At 40.6% G+C, this 23884-nt stretch overlaps 1 protein-coding gene across 1 annotated transcript in view; it reads right to left on the bottom strand.

The window, feature by feature from the left end:
* Positions 1-16377: 16377 nt before the first annotated feature.
* Positions 16378-23884, bottom strand: part of TGFBRAP1 (transforming growth factor beta receptor associated protein 1) — a 30089-nt gene continuing 22582 nt past the window's right edge. The window contains exons 7-12 of the mRNA XM_054382563.1: positions 23442-23499; positions 22023-22166; positions 20892-21038; positions 19902-20061; positions 17960-18393; positions 16378-17013 (exon numbers count right to left, since the gene is read on the bottom strand). Of these exons, the coding sequence (XP_054238538.1) occupies positions 16825-17013; positions 17960-18393; positions 19902-20061; positions 20892-21038; positions 22023-22166; positions 23442-23499 (1132 nt within the window). The 3' untranslated portion in view covers positions 16378-16824. The remainder of the gene's footprint in view (positions 17014-17959; positions 18394-19901; positions 20062-20891; positions 21039-22022; positions 22167-23441; positions 23500-23884) is intronic.

Here is a 23884-nt window from a genome sequence, read left to right as displayed (position 1 = left end):
AGGGGCCTCCCCCCTCAGACCAGAGAGTCCCCCAGACCCCCCTGGCAGAAGGCAGAGAAGTTAAGAAGCAGAGAGGCTGTTAACTTAGCTTGCCAAGGTCAGTGTGTTATCTCCATCCAGAAGAGAAGACGCAGCAGTGGACAGCCCAGCAAGCTGTGAACTCAGACCCCAACTGCCCCAACTTTGTTTTGAGTAGTGGTTCTTAAACATTTCTACCTATCCAATGGAAGTGTTTAGAACAATCATTATTTTGCTTTCTTACACCCAATAGTGGCTTATTTACATTCTTTTGCTTTATCTGCTTGAACTTTGCAAAGAAAAATTAAAAGGACAGTTTCAAACCATCACACCACCCTTTATTTGATGCAGGGGGCAACACTGGTATCCAAGATAAGGAAAAGGCTGAACCACTTAATGCCTTCTTTGCCTCAGTCTCTCATAGTTAGACCTATTACCCTCAGGGTATTCAGCCTCCTGATAGGGCTGGAGAGCAGCATCAACTCACCATAATTCAGGAGGAAGCAGTTAACAGCTTGTTATGGCACCTGGACACTCACAGATCTATGGGACTGGATGGGATTCACCTGAGAGTGCTGAGGGATCTGGCAGAGGAGCTTGGCAGGCCACTCTCCATCATTTCTCAGCAGTCCTGGTTAACAGAGAACATGCCAGACAATTGGAGGATTGCCAATGTGACACCCCTCCACAAAAAGGGCCGAAAGGAGGATTCAGGGAACTCCAGGCCTGTCAGCCTGACCTCAGTACTGGGGAAGATTATGGAGTCTTTCATCTTGGGTGCGCTCACATGGAAAGTGCAGGGTAACAGTGGGATCAGGCCCAGACAGCATGGATTCATTAAAGGCATGTTCTGCTTGACCAACCTGGTCTCCTTCTAGGACCAGGTGACCTGCCTAGTGGGTGAGGGAAAGGCTATGGATGTTGTCTACCTGGACTTTAGTAAAGCCTTTGACACCACCTCCCATAGCATTCTCCTTGAGATATTTACAGCCCATGGCATAGACAGGTGGAGTCTTTGCTGGGTTAAAACTGTCTGGGTCCAAAGAGTTGGGGTAAATGGAGTTAAATCCGGTTGGCAGCTGGTCACAAGCAGTGTCCCCCAGGACTTGGTACTGGGCCCAGTTCTGTTTAATGTATTTTTTAATGATTTGGATGAGGGAATTGAGGGCATCCTCATCAAGTTTGCAGACAACACTAAATTGAGCAGGAGTGTTGATCTGCTCAAGGGTAGGAAGGCAGTGCAGAGAGATCTGGACAGATTAAATTGATGGGCTGAAGTCAGCAGAATGAGGTTTAACAAAACCAGGCACCAGGTCCTGCGCTTTGGTCACAACAACCCCACGCAACACTACAGGAATGGGGAAGACTGGATGGAAAACAACACAGTGGAAAAGGATCTGAGGGTGCTGGTGGACAGCCAGCTGAACATGAGCCAGCAGTGTGCCCAGGTGGCCAAGAAGGTAAACGGCATCCTGGTTGTATCAAAAAAAATGTGTCCAGCAGGAGTAGGAAAGTGACCTGGCTCCTGTACCTGGCCCTGGTGAGGCCACAGCTTGAGTACTATGTACTGTGCCATAGCATAAGAAGGATATTGAGGTCCTGAAGTGTTCAGAGCAATGAGGTTGGTGAGGGGTTTGGAGGGCATGTCACACGAGGAACAACTGAGGGAGCTGGGGTTGTTTAGTCTGGAGAAGAGAAGGCTAAAGGGAGATCTTATTGCTCTCTACAACTACCCGAAAGGAGGCTGCAGTGAGGCCAATGTTGGTCTTTTCTCCCAGGTAACTAGAGATAGGACAGAGAAAAGGGGCTTAAGATGTACCAGTGGAGGTTTAGATTGGATATCAGGAAAAATTTCTTTAATTGAAGAGTGGCAAGGCATAGAAATAGGCTGTTCAGAGAGGTGGTGGAGTTGCCATCCATGGAGGTGTTCAAGAAGGGTGTAGATGTGACACTTTAGGGTAGAGTTTAGTGGTCATGGTAGTTGGATTATGGTTGGACTCAATGATCTTAAAGGTCTTTTCCAACCTTAATGATTCTATTCTTCTAGGAGAAAAATGAGGCTTCTTTGCAGTGTTCTATTTCAACAGCCATACCTGCCACAAGCACTGGTAGGGAGGCTACCCAGGAGCTAGACTGAGAACAACTACATCAATGCACTAGTGTGTAGGATCTAAATTAACTGTCACCATTCCTTTGACACACTTGCAGTCTTCTTTGTCCTACCACCAAAAAGTTTAAGGTTCTTTTAAAAATGCTTTGTTGGGCCTTCAAACAGCTTGTTGGGCGTTCTTGCAGTGGAGTGATGCTTCTCTCCAGGAATGTCTCTCTGCAGTGTTAGAGTTAAGGGGGAATTACTAAACTTCTTCCCTCAAAAGCAGACACGATTCTTCCTTTGTTGACTTTGCAGTCTAAAGCTGGAAATGTTCCCTCAAGTGGTTCTCAGTAGCTCCATACATGTCTTTCAAGCACAGTAACTATTTTGAAAATCAGCTTCACATTTTTCATGTTTTAAGAGTCCAGAGAATTTAGGGATAGAAAATGTTTTATCTTGCATTGCTCAAAGTACTTGAAGGGACTACTCTCTGCAGGAATGAACACTGACTGCTCTTACGCCAAAGACCTTCACTTCCCAAGCCCAGATCTTCACATCCCATAGGGTAAAATCTCCATGACCAGTATCAGGTATGATACTGCTTTTCTGTGTAAGTGTTTTGCTAAATCAGGGCTCCCTGTGCAATTTAGTATTCAGATCCTGTAAAGGGATCAGCCCTCTTTTTCACTTTAGAACAAAATCAGGCATGAGGAAGTAATTTTGTCTATGTGCTCCAATGCATCCAAAGGAATTACTCTCTAAGATCCAGTGAACAAGATCTTATGGGATTAGTCTAAAGGCAATAATGAGAAACACGAATCCTAAGTGAGTGAAAGTAAGATTCAGTGCTAGCCTGAGATGGATTTTCACAGAATCACAGAATATACCTGGTTGGAAGAGACCTCGATGGTCATCCAGTCCAACTGTAGACCTAGAACTGAAGGGTCAACACTAGACCATGTCCCTAAGTGCCAGGTCCACATGCTGTTTTTGACTTCTCCAGTGCTAAAACTGTGTGGCCTCAACAGCAAAGACCTACAGTCCCAGGTCCACTCATGTTTTCTTTCTCGTCTTCAATTACTGCAGAGATACAACAGCCATTCTATATGGTGTGTACTCTGCATTTTCAAGGTCCTGTAAGGACTGCTGCCCCAGGTTTGTTTTGCTCTGGCATGTGTTAAGTTCATAAGGTTCTAATATTGTGAATACAGAAGACTGGTCCTTATCTGTGTAGGAGCTCAAAGGAACTGCTGCTGTCTCTCCCTCATTCTCTAAAACAAACACAACAATAGGTGCCTGTGTGGTAGTTTTAGGCTGTACCTTCAAAATTTTCCATGGATCTTGAGCAGAAAGTAGTAGAATGTAAATAAATCACTATTGGATGTAAAAAGGAAAATAAGGATAAATTCTAAATAATCCCATTGGACAGATGTCTGCCACAAAAGTTAGTTTGGTAAACTAACATTCTCTCTTTTTGCTAAATTCGCTCTAGCAGATACTAGTTCTGGCTTCTGCTGACTTTGCTGACCTTGGCTGCATTTTTTGTTGTGGCTGAGTATTAACAAACAACTCTCTGCTCTTTTCTCTCCTTTATTTTGTACAGGGGGGAAGGGAGCAGGGAGGGGGAAGCCATTGGTAGCCCCCTGGTTTGTCCAGGGGGGGTTCTTGTGTTGTTCATAAATTGTACCTATATGTAAATATTGTATGTTTTATACATGTTCATTGCATTTAATTTCTAGATTGTAGTTTTGCTTGTAAATACAGCTTCACTTGCTTCCACTGAGCTGGTCTGCCAGTTTCCTGTTGGGAGGGAATTTTCAACCCACCACAGCCTGGCAGCACCTCGCAAAGGCAAGGCTTGCACATTGTGAGCCATCACTTCTCGCAGAATCAGGCTGATGTATTGGCTGGCTAAAACTGCACACCCACTGGAGGTCAAACCTCAGCCATATTCTGAAGAACTAAAAGCATTTTGGTCATTAACTGTCTGTACAGATTTAAAAAGCAGACTTATCCAAAGCAACTGCTGCAAGCTGCCTTAAAGCACAAACCTCAATGTAAAAACAACATCCTTCTTTTCCCTGCACTTTAAGGCCATCAATGCTATTTGCGAGAAGGAAGCTGAAAAGGTGGAGCTGTAGTGCCAGTGGTTACAAGGCTGGCTAATGCTCCTTTGCCTACAGCTTTACCCATTGCAGTCATGTTTGATCTTCTACAGGCTTGTGTCTAGCTGTAAAACTTACTGGTTTTTTTTCTCTTACCGTGGCCTCTCCCCTTGAAGCACAGCATTTCCTACAGGAACTGTGTCCACTGCAGATTTTAGATGACTATTTCTGTGGTCTTTTCTGGTAGCAGGCGATGGACCAGGCTGCCGTAGGCAAAAAGGCACTCATGGGGCAGGGCTGGATGAGCTGGCTGCTGCCAGTGTCACCTTCACTTCTCTGCAGCCTCACAAGCATCCTGCTTGCTCAGTCATTTCAGCAGATGTGCATGATTAATGGATTATTTACCTTTTGCTGCCTGATTATTATCTTTTCTACCTCTAACCTTTTCACTTTTACAAATTTATTTTGACTTTGAAAATCTGGGGATTCAACTTATAACCTTTATGTTTATTGGTGAAGTAGCTATTATTAGACTGTTTTTCCCCTCTCTTTTTAATTCTGGAGTTTAATTATATTTTTGCTTCTGCCTTTTGGTACAGGTGCAGTAATTAAATGGCATTAAGTCTGTTTCATGATCATTAAGTAGGCTCGTTATTGTCCTTTTTGTATATATTTGAAGTTATGAATACGTCACCTTTCTAATGGATCTGGCTGGTAAAACTTTGATATGTCCTTGAGATGGTGCCACTGTGATTGCATGAAGAAATGTCTTGGAGGTAGGTATAGTCTCTGGCACTTGCCAGTAACCAGCACAGAGAAGTGGGAGTGAAAAGAGACATGCTGCATTTGAGGGTGCACCATAAAATTCGGACGCAGGATGAGCCAGGAGAGGAGGAAAGCAGCAGGACAGAGATTTCATTTGACTCTTAGGGCCACCAGGGGCACATAAGAGTGTCTAGAGCCAGAAAGGTAGTCCTAAAAGCTGAGTGGGTCCTGAGGCTACTTGCATAATCTTATTTTTCCTTTGCCTTTCCTTTTCTCTGCCTTGGCTTTTGTTCATTTGCCCATTCTGACAGTCCCCTCCAGCCTTACCTCTGGATTTTTTGATGCCATTTCTAGAGTTTATCTGCTAAGGCACGCAGTGCTGATTCTTTCCTTAGTTTTCCTTTGGAATGTTTCTCCTCGTCCCTGTCTCCTGGGGCTCTTGCTCTCTTGTAGCTGTCCTCCTGCATTCTCCCTGTAAAAGCCAATCTGAGTTGTGCAGAACCTTAGATAATAAATGCAATGGCCTGGGTTTATTCCATCCTAGAACTCCTTTTTCAGCAGTCTCCTTCCCTGGAGCTGCTCTGAGGCTGTCCCAGCATCTGGGAAACAGCACTGGCAACAACCCCCATTTTCCAAGTTATTAAACCAAAGCATGTCTGAATATTAGGAGGAAGTTCTTCACAGAGAGAGTGATTTGCTATTGGAATGGGCTGCCCAGAGAGGTGATGGAGTCACTGTCCCTGGAGATGTTCAAGAAAAGACTGGATGGGGCACTTAGTGCCGTGGTCTAGTTGATTGAATAGGGCTGGGTGATGGGTTGGACTGGATGATCTTGGAGGTCTCTTCCAACCTGGTTGATTTTATGAATCTATGATAAACTACTTAAACCACTGAAAGTACTCAGGTAGGAGTTTGTTTTTAAACTCTGGCTTGTGAGCTCAGGCCCCTTGGATGAGATCCCTGACATTTTCTGCGAACATGAAGGTTTTTTTAGTGTTTCTGAAGTACTATTAATGGGACAATATAACATGACCTGTTTAAAAACACTCTTTAAGTGGTGAAACATTAGATACCATATTGATGCAGTGTGCATCACTTTAATTCATCCTTTCTAATCAGCTTTATGTGATGGGTGCACAGAAATGGGGCTTGCATGAATGCAGAGGAGTCTCCCCCTCTGGAGATACCCAAAACCCACCTGGATGCATTCCTGAGTGATCTGGTATAGATGATCCTGCTCTGGTAGGAGGGTTGGATGTGGTGATCTTTCAAGGTTCCTTCCAGCCCTTAACATTCTGTGATTCAGACCACACACTTTAAAATATTGTAATGGGAGAGAGTAAATGGAACAGAAGTCTCCCAAAGGTGAACTAGGGTAAGGAGCAAGGAAGAAGAGAGGCTTCTTAGTAGTGTAACCCCATGGTGTTAACATTTTTTCCAGTGTAGGAGAAGCTACATGATTAAAGTAGAGGAAAAACGTACCCATCTTTTGGAAGGCACATACATAAACGTTAGAATTTTCTGGTAAGAAAGCATACAGTGACAACGAACATGGATATGAATAAATATTGCCTGCGTGGTATGTGCCTCTCTATGCTGTGAAAGATAAATTTGCCAGTCTTTTTGTTTGGTGACCTTCACTGGTGCCATCAGAACTATGAGAAACGTGTTGCTCCTGAGGCCAGGCTGCGTAATTTGATGGAGCAAACAGGTCAAGTGCAACAGCACTTGTTTAGGGGCATCACCAAATAGGCTGGGTGCTGCAAAACAATCTTTATTTTTACACTACCATTATTGTTCTGCTGTAGGACACAGGGGACTCTAAAGCATGTATTTGTTTTCAGAGCATCTCTCTTTGTGCTTTGAGAAGTGCAGTGTATCTGTTGTATGGGTCTCAGGTGCCCAGCTGTTCGACTTGGCTGAAAGAAAACTCTGTCGGGAAAGGCCACAGAAGAACAGCCTTATAAAAATTCTTCTCAAGGTAAAAAAAGGCATGTTTTGCTCTGCAGCTGAGGATGCAGAAAGGTTATCTACTACTTACATGCCCATCACAGTGCTGGAGCTGGTTCTCTCTCTGCAGCACTGAGGATGAGGTTATAGTAACAAGGTCTCGTGCCGATACTGGTGCAGCCAAGCAAAGGAAGCAAGGAAGCAAGGTAGTGAAGGACCAACAAGACCCTGTGGGCACAGCAGAGACCATCAGTCCATGAGAGCAGAAGCACAGGAGCTTATCTCTAAGGGAGGAAGAAGGGGCTGGGTGGAGGGGACTTTGCAATTTAGAAAGGCACTGAAGTTTGTTCTGAAGCCCATCATAAAGTCAAAACCTGACCTGACAAGCCATAAGGTGAGCAATTTGCTTGCAAACCTTCCAAACTTTCTCCCTACCCAATTTTTGAACTTGTAAAATTGTTCTAGCTCACAATCTTCTGAAGCCTAGCTTTGGCATTCAGAGCCCTCTTGGTGCTTTTCAGGATATTCTCTTTGAAAAAAGGCCCTGGTAGAGCTTTTTGGCTGCCTTCAAATCCTGCCACTGCATGGTGTCAAGCAAGAAAGCCATTCTGTTTTTCCTTCCACAGGCAAGAGTTATCAGTGCAAGTGATTGTATGAAACACTGTGCACACTTGTAGGTGGTTGGTTATCAGGTAGAAGGGAAAACAAAATGCATGTTGAGGTGTCAGTAATGAACAGCAGCTTAACAGGAGAATTCCTCCTGCCTCTGGGATTGAGATTTCTTTAGTTTGTACGTTTTAGTTTTGACTGTCACGTTACTATGGGTATTCAGCATCACAGAATGAGCAACTGTTGTCAGAAATGCTCCTGGCACACTGCCTGGAGTATCTAGGGGGGATGTACTGAGCAGCTGCTGTCCAGAACAAGAGCTTTTGGGAAGGTTTTAAAGGAGGAACACTAAGCCTCCTTGACAAATCAGTGTGTCACAACAGGCTACAGAGATACTTTGAGATAACAAGTTAAAACCTAAAGATGGATCAAACAAGTACAGAAATTAAAGCCTCCTTTTTGCTTTGCAAATATAAATCCCCAGTGCATAACATGTTGTGAAAAAAGCAGATAAAAATCCATCCTGTGCTCCTCCCTCTCAGCTTCAACTGCCTGTGGCTCAAATAGAAAACCTCATACTTATGTCAAACTCTGAAGCTTTCTGTCATGACACTGCAGAGTAACCCTGCCTGTTACAAGGACTAATGAAACTGAATCATCTTTGCATGCAGTCTGACTTTCAAACAGATCATGCTTTTTTATAACACATTTATTCTCCAGGTCAGAAAAGCAGCACATAGACATGGTTGAAGCTATCACCAGTAGCTTATTTTCTAGAAATTCCTCGTTTATTCAGTTCTTCTGTAATATTTGAATAAAAAAATAATAATCCCACACAGTTCCTCCAAGACAGATGCTCTTTTAAGCTTTTATGCACCAGAATCTTGTGGATGCTTAAGCACTGCTTTCCTCTGGCAAAGAGCTGATCAGAAGATACCTGGCCCCTTCCCAATCTGATTTCAATCTTGTCAGCACTAGTCTAAAACAAGACAACTAACCAGACACATGTTGACCTTGCTTTGAGTTGGGCTCTAACAAGACCATCTCTGGAGAACACAGTGAGCCTAGACTTTTCTAGGATTTTAACACCCATGGAGGTGGTCAGCCTCACTTGATACCAGTAGTATGTTCTCAAGGCAGGATCTTCAGAGGGTTACTGGCAATTACAGGCAATGGTAATGTTGTTCATAACTGCTGTTGGATTTGTAGACACTATTATTAGCCTTGTTACCACTGAAACCCACTCTGTGTTCAGCCATCAGCTTTCTGTTGGCAATCCTGGCCTCTTTGACCCCATGCTGTCCTGCAGCTATGGTTGTTGGACCTTAGGGGCTCATTTCTGCCAAAATCCGGGTATGCTTTATTGATTATTTGTCTAGGAAGGAGTTGCCATTTGGATAATTAGCATGGCCCATTTTCTAACCACTGTCTAGAGGCAAAACTAGCTGAAATCCCACTGTGTCAAAGCTGCAACTGCTTTTGTCGATGTTTTCTGTGTTGCCTTTCTGCTACTGACTGGATGGTTGGGGAAATGCCAACCAGGATTCTCCAGGGTGTATTTCCTGATGGCTGAGCTCATGAAGTGATGCTTGTTGCAGTAATGTTTTTTCATTACTTTACATGTCATGCTGCACTCTGACATTTGCAACCCAAACACCCTCTGCAGGAGCATGCTAAGCATCCACCATCTTGCCTACAGACTCTGCTTTAGCCAGAGGAACAAACTTGACCTTACAGGCCTGTAGAAACCTTGCCAAATGACCATAGACCTGATCTTCAAAACAAGAGCCCTTCACTGTAGTTCTTGCTCTGTAAAATTTTTCACTCTGCCAGCTTCCCAGCCATGCAATGCACATCCTGCCTTCAGCATCCAGTAGATGTCTGCAGCATTGCTAGTGGCTACACTGCCTTGCTCAAGGGCTTAGCCTGTCCTCTACTGCCTGAGCACCAAGATGCTTCAAGAGATTTGGGCAGAGCTCAAGCATAAGACAACCAGGACTTGGTCAGAACAAGGCAAAACCAATACAACCCATGCTCTGACTACCTGCAAGGGGCCTACAAGAAAGCTGGGAAGGGACATGTTACAGAGGCTTGTAGTTACAGGACAAGAAAGAATGGATTCAAGCTTGAGAAGGGCAGATTTAGACAGGATATTAGGAAGAAATTCTTTCCAGTAAGGGTCGTGAGACACTGGAAGAGGTTGCCGAGGGAGGTCATAGATGCCCCCTCCCTGGAGATATTAAAGGCCAGGTTGGATGAGGCCTTCAGCAACCTGGTCTAGCAGAAGGTGTTCTTGCAATGCCAGGACAGTCAGAACTAGTTGATATTTAAGGTCCCTTCCAACCCAAACCATTCCATGAATCTATGATGGGAGCCACTCAATCATCTAACCAGCAGTGTCAGAGAAGGAGCTGAACGTTAGGGAAGAACTGTGGAAGTCCTCCTTCTGCATCTTTCTTTCTGACCAGCCCATGAGTTCTTAATGCACCAATCAGACTGGAGAACAAGCACATTCCCATTCTTTTTTTGGTTTTAAGACATCAAGTAAAACCACAACAGCGCAATATTGTCAAGGCCACACTTGCAGCTAAACCCAAGTTGACCAAATGGCACATGGCCAAGGCTCAGTGGTATTATTTCTTGATATAAACTTACTTTTGGCTAAAAAGTGTGGTAGCAAAAGTTGAACATATCGTTTGCACAAACTTGAAACAAACAGCGCATCCTGATGATTCAAAAGCATATGCAAAGAATCAAGTGATTTTAAGCTCAGGAGCAGTGAAACATTGAGGTGACAGATTCACTCACACCGAATTAACTGCAGTTTCAGTGAAGCCTGCCCATTTTAGAGTTTGCCAGGACAACCATTACATCCACAAATGGCATGTGAGAGAGAGTGATGTAGCAGGCAAAGGGCATACTGCCCTTTCATGGTGTGCAACTCCATGACAATACACAGACCTAGTTGTCACCACTTCTCCCCCTAACTGGATACTGCCACATTCTATTAAGATTCTTCCAGCAATGTGCTTTTTAGGGTGGAGTCACATTTCACCCAGTTTTCCCATTTCTCATTGCCCAAAGGCCACCACTTGCCTAACACTTTCTAGCCAGCATCCTCAGTACACTTTGGTCATGTGCACAATTTCCACTGTATCATGGGCAGGGAAGACGCAGGGTGAAAAGACCCAAGCACTTACAGAGTGGGGTTGGAGAGCAGCTGAATTAGGTCCTAAACACAGATCTCTCCCTTTTCTATACTTGCCATCTGCTTCCCCCCTCCCCCCCCCCCACCTTGCTGCCTCTCCTTGGAGGTAACAGTGGTTTCCTTGGTTTACCACTGCTTCCTTGTCATCCTCCCTTTCCTCAAGTTTCCTCACCAGTGGCCTCTTCTGTTGGAATTCAGGGGCACCTGGCCCTTTGGTCCTGAAGACTTCTCCCAGTTAGGGTTGCTGCTCCTGAGCAGCAAGGAGGAAGATGAGGAACACCAGCGCCCTGCTGTAGAGTATAAAAGTTTCAGCCTTATTTCCACATTGCAGGGATATAATAATCTCCTTTTTCTGGGACCATGTGCTAGGCTCTGGCAGTAACTTTGCTTTTGGCCTCCTAGGGAGAGGAGGATCTCTAGTAATAACAATAGATATCATCCAAGTGTGGCAGTGTGGTAGTTTTTCACAGATCTTGAACAGACAAGTAGTAAAATGTAAATAAATCACTATTGGGTGCAAAAAGGAAAACAATAATTCTAAACAATCTCATTGGAGAGATATTTACATTAGATTTGGTTCCCAAAACAATCTCTCTCCTCACTTCCTTGGGCTGGGAGATACTAACTTTGTGCTTCTGCTGGCTTCTGCTTGACCTTGGCTGCATTGTTTTGGCTAAGTCTAACACAACATCTCTCTTGCTCTTTCTCTTGTCCCTTTTGTACAGGGAGTAAGGGGGAGGCAGGGAGGGAGAAGCTATTAGCTTTTATTAGCCAAAGACCAGGGGGCTCCTTGTGCAGTTTATTAATTGTAAATACCTGTAAATATTGTAAACATGGTATATGTTGTACATATTCATTGCATTCCACTGTAGATTGGAGTTTTGCTTGTAAATACAGCTTTCATTTGCTTCCAACTGAGCTGGTCTGGCAAATTTAATGTTGGGAGGGAATTTTCAACCCACCACAGGCAGCACTTACACCTTTGTTTTCCTCTAATTTAAACTCACTTTCTACCTGGTCCCTAAGGTCTCCTCAAACAGATTCTGCTTTTACTGCTCTCAACCACCTGCCTATGCCCCTAGATCAACACTGGTGAGGTTTTGAGGTCTTCCTCTCAAAACTCGTGCATACTCCTGTTTGTATTGCTCCATGCAGCCAGTGCTGTTCAGACCCACCATGGAACTGTTGGCTTCAATCATGGAAGAGATTGCATTGACTACACAGAGGCAAAGATCAAGATCTTCCCAATCTGTAATGGCAGTAGCTGCTTGCACCTGAATCTTGAAAAACCCAGATTCAGCTAAGGAAGAGGTAAAAATGAAGTAAAAACTTCTTCCCCAAAGTGAAATTCACTATTTTTTAAGAACACTGACTGATGTCCATTAACACCCTGCACTTGCTTGATGCAGCTTTTTTCATGTGACCACCTCTGTCAATTACCTGGATGAATCCTCTATCTGCCACTGAAGAATCTTTGACCCTCCTTCACTTGGCCACTCACATCCCAGGGTTTATATATCTAGGAACCAGTGACAAACATAATTAAAAGATTTTTTTATTAAAAATCAACATATTTATACATTTGTACATTCTGCATACTGCTGTGTACGTTCACCAACATAACCATTAAGTCAGAAAGCATTAACAGTATAAATTTCCATCTGAACAAATTTACTGCAGGGGAACTTCAGTGTTGTCATCAATCAGACATCACAGAATGTCATTAAACTTTTTTATCTTCCCCCTCCACCCCCCTTTAAAAGTAGCAGCACATTTAATTATCAGTGTTCATAAGGCATAAGCCCCAAAGTGTTTTACAGCAAAAGAAAAATTAATTAGTAAATACAGGCAGTAAGAGAGCTCACAATGAAAGTGTATTACCTGCTGCCTATTATAAACAGCAGGATGTTAATAAAACACTCCAGAGTTATGCTGAATAGAGACTACAGCAAATTGGGAAGAGTAATAAAACCAAAAGTTACTTTTTGATACAACTGGTATAAAATATTTTTTAATGCATTTAGAATAGTAGTTCTGCAAAAACAGATGTTATAAAGATTCAGCAGTCAGGCTAATGCTTCTGTGATCAAACACTTAATAAAGGTCTTGGAAAACGTATGCATACTCCCTCCCTCCCAGCACTTTCCATAGCTGGACTTTGTTAGGGCTGGCTTTTTAGGTTGATATAACAAAGTGACCTTTTATTAAACAAAGACAGAAGTGCTCAGGTGTCTACCCAGATTTACGCTCATCTCAATCTCACGATTTACGCTCGTGTCAGTGAAGTGTTAGAGAATGGCATTTAATCAGGTGACAAAGGTTGGAAAGTTTTTGGAGACTGGGAGCAGGGGGAGCAAAGTGAGAACTTCTCATTGTCACCCAGACTCCTGCACACACCTAGGCAACCTCAGTGTGGGTTCTCTGAAGAGGTCAGTTCACAGGTACCTGTGTGACAAAGCCCAATGGCTTTTCTCTAGATTTTGATATCAGTACTTTTGTAATATTACAAATGTCACAACATATCCCTTTACATCACAGAAATAAAGACCTACCAATTTTTTCTCAGAAATGTACAGCCATTAATCTTATTTCTAGCAGAGTGCCAGATTCTGGGCAATTTTTTCTCACCGGTATTTTATCTCTCTTTTTGACTTGGGGGAAAAACTGCATATGATGGCATACACAACATCACAGGTAATTCTTATCTGATAAGGCATGGGGATACTGAAGAGCAGAAAAGGATTCGAGTGGTTTTTTTTATATGCATTAGTGACTATAGCAGAGGATGACCAAAAGGCAAAGCTGCAGTACTTCTGCAATTAGAAGCTTTGCATTAAGCAAACATGCCTCAAGATCTGCAAAAACATCTATGTGAGAGACTAATCTCCTATATTATGTCCTGAATCATAGACACACTGTCACACTAAAAACAAAACAAAAACCCCCACCACCAAAAAAAAAAAAAAAACTGCTCAGGTTTTCACATATCCGAGTTTGGAGGAAACTCACCAAAAAAAAAAAAAAAGTGACAGAAAAATTAAAAACACAAAAAAAATTAGCAAGTTAAGAAGCAATACACCGATGGAATCTCCTCTCTCCAACGACAGGTCTAAGATCCTACAGTCCCTAACCAACAAAAAGATTTCTCCCAGAATCCATTTAATTTCCAAACTAGAAGGATCATCAAAGGAATACTCCTCTTCTCTGACTCTCCTCCTTCACGTATCCCATCAGCAGCTAATACCCAGATCACCATTCATTCCCTCCTTGCAGCTGCAGCCATAGCAGAACAATTTCCCCCAGTAGCAGTGCTGTCCCAGGACTTCAGGTGTATAAACCAAGAATAAGCAAACTGACAGTGCCAAAGTAAAAGGAGGAATGAACTTGGGTTCTCCTAAATGAAGTCCCCTTACCCAAGGAGTGCTGTAGTTGTCCTACCTAAGAGTTTCAGTGCAGAGACCTTTGATAAACATTTTGGTGATATAATACAGAATACCACACAACACTCTGATGTAGGCTGTGATCTCCTCTGGTTGTCCTAATGTTGTCATAACTGCTCAAGCATGGTGTGCACACTGGAAGAGCATCCTCCACCAGCCACCTTCCTCCTGAGCTCTTCTCTACCTCAGCCTCAGGGTGGGTTTGTTACCACAAGATTTCCATACTGATTAATCCAAATGAGGTCTAGTATAAAACTTAACAAAGCACCAGCTAACACTGCATGAATCAAATGTCAGTACTTTTCCCGTCCACAGTCCATGGGGACTAAAAGAATTTGATCCTCCAGCTTTAATATTAATCACCCTTTTGGCCATCTATGGCTGCAAATATGTTACCTTGCATTACTTGGATTTCTGTGTTTGTTCTGTATGTACAATTACTGTTACTGGTGCATTTGAGCCAAAGTACCAACCTGAGAAAATATTGAATCTTAATAAAGAAATATTTAATTGTTTGTTTGGTGTGGGTTTTTTTTTGTTTTGTTTACAGACATACTTTTTCATGCAGTAATAACGAAACTTTCTTGTGGTCTGGAATATGAGCTCTGTTCATTGTAACAGTAGTTGACAAGACTAAGTTCATCACTACCTAGTAGCTAAAATTAGTCTTGATCATGGAGCAGTCTTTGATGTAGTAGCGCCTTAGTAGTTAGGAACAAAGAGAGTACTGAGAATGCTTGCAGCAGAAGGAAGTATTTCTTATGAACTGCATGCTACTGCATGTGAGAGGCTGGGCAGAGCTTTGCCTCTTCCTCTCTATCAGCAAACATTTTGAGGACAGGGAACTACAAATATGTCTATGTCATCACTGCCAGTTATATACACAATGTTTGAAAGCCATGAATACAAAATACAGAAGAATCTGCTCATACCAGTACAACTCAAAATAATCACTCATGCCAGAATTAAGTAAAATATGCTCATGTTTAGATGCCTTCCACAAAGTGTGGCAAATATGTCTTAGTAGAAAGAGCCACAAAATTTCTTACTTGGATTTTGATTTTTTTTTTCAACTCTAACCAACAGCTATACTTTGCTAATGTCACACTCAGGAAACAAAGACCCAAAGGTCTTTTGCTTCAAAGACAAAGAAATGTGTTTTTTCTTTTTTTTCCCCCCTGTCTGGATGTAGTCTGGTTGCCCATTCCTGGAAGCTGCACTATGCTTACAAGGCTGTTTCATAAACCAGCTTTTCTGTATCAGGAGACCTCTGCCAAGACTGCATCTAGAAGATACCATGGGGATATCCATTTTTGCTGAAAAGCTCCACTCCAATTTGGAATGCTGAGACAGTGAGCTGTTGTACTACCTCAGTTGCACGCTGGCCAGTAAGCAAGGTATTTACTGGAGCACTAAAAAAAATTAAAAGAAATGTTTTGACTTTGAAATACTTCACTTTTATTTCAATTCATAATTTTTGAATCTTTCTTGTAGGGAGCTGCTCCTTTTAAATCGACAGCTTTAACATGGTTAAACAGCAATGTGAATGCTTAAAGGCAGCAAAAGGTTTCTGTTATTTGTAAAACCTTAGTATACAGAATGTTTTATGGAATATAACAGACCCAGTACTCCTGTAGTGCACCTTTGTAGATTTCTTCCCAATTATACCTTCTTTTCGTGATTGATTGCACAGTCAGTCACAAGAACTAAACCTTATTCTTGCAGAGTTCCAATCTGCCTGTGTTATGTTACAGCAAACATTTATCGCATAACCTATACACTTCTGTATCAGCTACATCTTTATCCTCTAAAGAAATTCTAGAATGCTATAAGATCAATTTATTCAACTGTATGTACATGTATTTGCATATTAATAAATAAATCAAAGTTAAGGTCTCTTCCCCCATATAAAAGTGACTACAATCTGACTTCTTTTTTTTTTCTTCCAAGCACAGCTGTCTGACTGAGGTTATTAGTTTCCACTCTGTTTAGGACAGTAACTGTAAGAGTAGAAACCTAACGGACCAGTGCTTACACTTAAATTCTATATAGCAGAGGAGGGGGAGGAAGTACACAAAAGTGCATTGAAACCAAACAATCTGTAGAGAACAAAACAAGTTCATAATGTGATCCCGGGAAAGATAATCCAGCCTAGAAGAGGACATGCTGCAGCAAACATTATAACCAACACTCAGATTTGTCTTGATAGTAAGCTGCATGATGCCAGCCTTGCCATGTAACGTTCAAAGAATTCCAGATACCATCTCCACCTCTACAAATTTATCAACACCACGTTCAGTGCAAAGTGACATTTCTTAAAATAACTGTATGCCTTGACTCTGTAACATTCATTCCTTGCTCTGAAGAAAAAGCTCATTTTCTTTAACTGTTTATTAGTATGTACAGTAGAGCCCATATTTGCACCTCTCCGTTCCTTGTAGTGATTTTTCTATCTACATTCATTAGAAATAATAAAAGATAAGTGGTGATATTTCATATTTACTGGAAGTCTTCCCATTAGCCCAAGGACTAGCTGTTTATCTTGATTTATACCAAAAGTAGCTGCACTTTGTTCTTTTTTCCAGCCCATTTTCAATGGGATACAAGTCATAGGAACCTGTGGGACTGGAATAGGTTTCAAGTCTGATTGCTGGAGCTGGAAGAGTGATGAGACATGTTTGAATTCAGATGTCTGTTTGCAGCACAGTGTGCGTGGACCATACCCCCATTTGGGTATCTTACGAATACAGGCTCGCAGAAAGGACTTTGGCACACTTGACAGACCTTTTTGTCCGAAAGAAGAATTGGGGTTCCTTTATGTTTAACCTAAAGATAGGAGAGAAAAATCTAAATGTGAATCTAGCAAGAAAGGAAATGAAATTACAAGGACTAATATTTCAGCTGTACCAAATGAACAAACCTGGACAGAGGTGGTAGTAAAGGACAGCTCAAACTAATCAATTTGACTTTAATTTCCACAGTCATAGATACTCATTTTCATGTTTCCTCTTAAATACTGCTTGCTTGTTGTTGTTGTTCTTTCTCCTTCCCTCCCCAGCTCCTTTGTTTAATAAAGAACAGCACACACACTTAACACAGCTGAAAACCCAACACAGTTTCCTAAACAAGTTCACAGGGTAACTCCACAGCAAACTGAGCACTGATACATTTTTATTCTAGACAGATCTTGCTGGATATACCATAGTCATTACAACTAAACAGATGTAATAATTTGCTGGAAGCATTAAGCAGCACAGCTCTACTTTTCTAGCTAGAGCACTTGTGAAAAAAGCTTCACAAGAGAATTTACCACTAACACAAGTTACTAACAAGCTTCAATTATAATGCTATGTAGGTACTAGGTAAACCTTTTTGTAAATTCCAACAGATCTCAGTTCCAGAGGAAAAAAAAAAATCCAATTCCTGTTAATTCACATTTGTTAGTTTCTGCAAGAACTTCATTAACCTGCAAATCCCAGATTAATTTTCGTTCAGCCCAGAAATTCACCAAAGGCCTTCACCTTTCTTTTTGTTTTACAGAGAAAGTATAACATTAAGTCTGAATCTAGTAGTCATGGTAAAAAGTAATAGATGCAGCAAGTAAAATTGCCAAGGACATGAAGACAACTTTGAATTCTTCAAACTTCTTCTCATTATTATATACCAAAGGACTTCATTGTAAAGCTCCAAAGTGCCTCTATTAAAAACAAACATCAAATTCAGAAACTCAAAAAAAATTCCCCAAACCACAAACCAAAACCAAGCAACCAACCTTCTCGTATTTGTAGATTAAGTTTTCAGCTTGTGCTAACCCAAGTGCAGTCTGAGTCATTCTTTTTGTATGAATGCTTTGCCTCACTGCTCCAGTCAGGAACGGGGAGAGGAGCTGCACTGACCAGTTGTCAGGCACCACCTGCAAAACTAGAGCTGCATCAAATTCAGCAGCGTGGTTATTCAAGAGATCCACAGCAGCCATGACCAGGGCACAATCTGAAGAGCCTGGATTTAGATACACTGACAGCAGCATATGGAAAAGCCTCCGCCTGTACTGCACACCTCTATTCTCAGAGTTCCACATACAATATTCTTCAGCAGCATGGAAGTCCTTTAACTCATGGACAAGGATATGCAAAGCTTTCTCATGTTCTTCCAGCTTTCCATATAAAATTGCACTTTCCATATGGAGATCTGTGCCCTGGATTTTGTCTGTGAAATAAGAAACAAAGCAGTATTTGCTCAGTGGAGAACACTATTCTCTCTCCCAGAGTCAACACAAACAAATACACCACAAAACACAGGAGAAAGATCTTTCAGACCTTTTTCAAATTCTAGCATATGTCAGTCTTACACATTCCTATCCACACTGATACCATCTATGATGCACAGTAAGATGAAGCTGACCTATTTTAAACCTCTGCCTCTCACACTATTATTAAAATTACAGAATAGATTTAAGTCTATAAAAGACAATAAACATCAAGTAGTAATTCCCTTTAGGAAAAGGGCACTATAAACACTTAATCCAATATGACAGAGACAGGCAGGGGAAAATTGCAGGCTCATCTAGCATTTCAAGATAAAGTAGAAAATCCTGTACTTATTGTACAGATAATAAAGGATTGGCATACACTTCTGTAAAAGGTATGGAAATACAATGTGGTTCTCCACCACCAAGTACTGCAGTTATTAAGAAGGAATACACTAGCAAGCACCGATCTCACATTTATGTAAGACAAGAATTGTCATGTAAGAAAACCTGTGCTTTGGAGTACATGGGTTGCAAGAGAATCCATCTTGTAACTCTTGCTCTCAAAAATGTAGTTTAAAAAAAGATAAAAAAAAGGAAGAATTTCAATGGCTATGTTATACCTGTACATTATTTGCCAACGGCTGACTGGAAAGCCAAAGCGGCACTAAATGATAAATTATTTCTGTTGTTGCTCAGCTATTTCTACATTCCCTGGATTTTTCTACTAATTTCAGAAAAGTATTTCACACCTTCCAGTACAATAACAAGTAATTTCCCCTTCATCCATTTGAAAGTATATTAAAAATAGCCATTACAAGCATTGACCAAGAAAAAAAGAATTTAGCTCAGCTGTTGCTTGCCTTATACCAACAGCAAGCTGGATGTTGCACTTTTCACTCCAAAAGATGTTCATATTTTTGCTTAGCTTGAACCCCAGCTCTCGAGAGAGACTGGGTTATGGACAACAAACAAGTCCTCAGTAGTCAAGCTCATAAAAGATTTGCTTCAGTTTACTGAGAACCAGAAAGCTTACCAAAAAACCCAAACAATTGTAACCCTTCTCTTTGCAAAAGGTTATCACAAGTTACATGCTCATCATTGAAATGCAACTGAACATAAATTGAGAAGATAATTGTATAAAGGCTTTTTCCTAGCTGGTTATGGTATGGTGTCTTTGATGCAGTGGAAAAGACACCACTCTACTGAATGAACTATGGGAGATCAAAGACAATACCCATAGACAGGCAGGCTTTCTAAATTAACTTGTGTCTGTTAGAAATACTGATGGGTAAGCCTGTCAACCAAGTAACACCTAGAAACCTCAGATCTTTTGGTTTTCTATCCTGATGAGAACTTCGGTTTTCTGCTGGAACTGACATACATTTACAAGAATTTATAAGAATTTATGTAATTATATAATTTGTAAGAATTTATAAGCATTCATAAGAAACAACATGCATCTTACCCAAAATAAAGTGAATTCTATAAAGATCAGATTTCTGAAGAAGACTGCGTAGTTTAAACAGCAGCTCAGTTGTTTCTGTAAAATTATCTGTGGTCAGAGATTTTAGCTGAATTATTGCCTCCAAGTACAAGACAGCTAGATGAGTATGGTACTTTTCTTTCTACAGATGAAAAGAACAATGTTAGCTCAGTTTACAAAGTCAACCCATTCTCCCCACCAGTTAGATTGGTGAATATTTACACAATTACATAGAAATGTATTGACATTTATTTATTTAATTTGAATTAATCAGAAAGTCTTTTATTCATGAAAATAGACAACTTATTCAGACCAGCTTCCCAAGATAAACTATACCTACCATATAGGATTCTCTATTTCATTAATACAGATAGTTTCAAAATGTAGATATGAAGCATCTTATTCCTAAACCCATTTTCACCTTATATAAACAAGCTCTATCATTAGCTTTTCTTGTGCAAAAGTTATTTCCTTTAACAAGCTCACCTAATGGAAGTCAATGCAGTAAAGCAAGTCTTTTTCCCTTTGAGTACAAGTATGATCTCCACTGTGTCCTCTCCTTTTGTTTCCCTTGTAAATCTTTTATCTAACTCATTATTCCTCATTTTCATGTATTCTATTTCTATTTCTGCAGTAAGATTCGTGAAAGCCACTAGAGGTCGACAAGTGCCTCGAAGGCACAGTACTTTTTTGTTACCCACTACTCAATGTCCACCAAAACAAGTTAATGATTTGACCTAACAAACCTCTGAAGGAGGTAAGCAACTGTCTTGTCATCACCAGAGTTGAAAAGTTGTATTTCGGATATACATTCTTTATCTTCTTAAAAACCACTCCTTCCCTTCTCCAAGTACATCTGAAAGCTTTCAAATGATGCTTATTTGTTCTAGACTTTGGCTTTTTCCTCAGAGAGGTGCTCACGGCCTGCATTCTGAATCCTACACCTATTTTTAGTATTCTTGTAGGACTCACCTGTATTTTTCTTTCCAATACTAGATGTTCTAGATACTTAACACGTGCTTTAGGGTATTTGTTAAGGCAATTGATGATGTCATCTGGATTAATGTTGTTTTTCTCCTGTTCTTCCAAAGGCCTTTTAGTGAAAATCTGTATGCCAACCTAGAAAGAGTTAATTGCATTTAGGAACTTTTATATTTCAAATACTTCTTTAATAGCACTATCAGATTGGTTAGTACATTATTCAGGAAGATAGCACAAAGCCCTGCTTAATGCCACCAAGATTCCACCATTCTTGTGCTTACTGTGATCTCACTCCTCTCTCCATTACCCCAGTTTCACTACACAGTCTGTGTGTGTCAAGCCTATAAAACTTGTGTTGGGCACAGCGTCCAGCAGCCACAAAAAGTACTGAACAGATGTGCATAACAGCAGAACGAGAGACCTCAGCCTCTGCAGCACGAAAGCTCAAGTTAGAGACCACAATGTTTACAGCCTTATCAAATGTGATGATAATACAAAGACTTCCACAATGACCAGAAATTGCATGTAATAACTGAGCTTTAAATTAATATAAATTAAGCAGTGATACATTCCAACAGCACAGACTGTCTGCTACTGCATCAAGCATTCCATTTTACAGCATATCACACTAATAGATGTTAAAAAAACCTTTTTTTTTTAATTCTGATGGATTAGGTTAATTCCTAACAACAAAGATTTTGTCTTGAATGAAAGCTATTTATTCCATATCCTAGTGTACACAGCTATCACACATCCCTTGAATCCTTCTGAGAAAGAAACAGTAACAGCAGTTAACCTGTTAGGTGATTTATTTATATAAAGATCTCAAAACTATCATGCTTAATATCAAGAAAAGCAGAAGACATGCTGCATCTTTCATTGTACAGAATGATATACACTTTGTTTATGGAAAAGAGGCAATTATTACTAGCATTTGTTAAGAGAGACTCAGAAGGATTGAGAAATCTGAAAGTTTTCTTCTGTTGATCATACATATAACTGGCATTAAATATTCTGCAAAAATGGCCCGGTGAGCTATCAAGATGGAACAACATTAATAAACAGCCAAACACCACTACAGAGAAATACTGATTTTCTGTGAAAAGTAATCCAACCACAAACCTCTTCATTTTTTTGTAAAACCCATTCAGAGTATTTCCACACTAGATCTTGGTCTGAGCAGAATGTAAGGAAGTCTACTATATATTCATAGAGATCTGAACGTGTAGAATCTTGAATGTCTCCGTCAACTATTTTCACCCATAACTGCAACAAAAAACACACACAGTTTAAAGTGCTTAAAACATGTACTAGCTCTTCCAACTCAAAATTTATGTGAGCTGCTATAACAGTTAGTACTAGCCGCTGGTACTAGTGGAATTAAAAAGAGCTCCTAAAAACACAAATTGTGAGTGACCTCACTGGTTATTAAATTTGCTTTTCATGCACTTGTCATATTTGACTAATTCAGACCCCATATCACATGGGTTCTCATTCAGAGTGGAGGAGGTACACTAATCACAAAGAAATCTTTTGATAGAAGTCCTTTTCTCCAATGCATGGGATACTGCTGCTGCATTGTGTGTGCAAGATTAAAACCAAATGATAAACAATTTAGAAGAAAACCTATTTTTTGCTCTTTCATTTTGGCTGAAGAACATTAAGTACTATGTGTGATTATCTTTATATAAGTTATAGTCAGAATTTAAAAGGTGCTAACATCTAGAAGACCAGCTTAGCGATAAACCTTGTTCCTTTAAGCATAAAAATCTTGCGCATGACAAAAGCACATATTTTTGCTGTGCTTACTGATTTTCTGCTCAGGAAATTACTGTTTATACAACTGACATTAACGCATGAACATACTCAAAAAGCCACATGGTACGGTAAACAAGTTATTGAATATGGTTTGAGACATACATACTATTTATTGATCAAGAATATATTAAATTTTCTTATTAAATTTTTCTTATTAATTAAGTTTTGCATCCAGGTATCCAAAAATTGTTTAGTCTGCACTCTACAAACCACTGCTAGTCTTGGTGACATCAAGAAGTCAGTACCCAGAAGGATTACTAACCCAGGTGAAACCCACAGATCTGATAGAACATGTTCACTGTGCATCATCAGACAAGAATATAAACTCTTAGTTGCTGCCAGTGTCTGACATAAGACTGTAATACAGCTTTGCTGTGTGTATACAGACTACTCAGCACATATGTTAGTGAAGTCCCTCAAACGCCTTTTCAAGGGATCTTTTGATTATTTTAGTACTTCTCTCTGTCCCTGTTCTTCTGGTACTTAGTTACACTTAAAAAATGCATGCAAGTGTCTAAATATAGAGTTGTCATCTTCAGTAAGCTCTTCAGGTTTTTCACATCTAGCATATTAAATTTATTCAAGGAGACTTAGCATAGGTTTCTCTTGCACAAACACACCACTAATTTTTGTACAGATAAACAGGCACCTCACATTTTTATCTTAAAGGTAAACTGGTGTTTTGAAATGGTTTACAGATGACACTAAAAGCTTTATTCTAACCTGAAGTGCTGCAGCATCCTGACCATTGTAGTGATACAGGAGACCAAGGGCAAAATACCTGTACAAAAAGAGAAAATAATTAAAATCACTAGATCTGTCCTACCAATTTCAAATCGAAATTTTAAGATGCTTTTACTGTCTATCAGAAATTTTGTTTTCATGGTGCAGCACAGCAAAACAAGTCAGGCAAGTAAGAGCTTTGTACAGTGTAATTATAGAGGATTTTGTGTGTACTGCAATAAAAATACAGCTAAAATTCTGTAATGGCTGCTCTCATGAAATGATGTTCTACCGTTCACATTTGCAAAAGTTTGTAGGCATGGTTTGCATGGCAAAGAGGATTTAACAAAACACCTGAAATAGCTGAAAACTCCCCACCAATAAAGACTCCCCCTCACCACTGTAGTTGCTATTACTGTATCGCCAAGTTTAAAGAAATTAAA

This window comes from Indicator indicator, chromosome 1, assembly GCF_027791375.1.
Source record: "Indicator indicator isolate 239-I01 chromosome 1, UM_Iind_1.1, whole genome shotgun sequence".
Taxonomy (NCBI): Eukaryota; Metazoa; Chordata; class Aves; order Piciformes; family Indicatoridae; genus Indicator; species Indicator indicator.
This window is presented reverse-complemented; position numbering and strand designations above follow the sequence as displayed.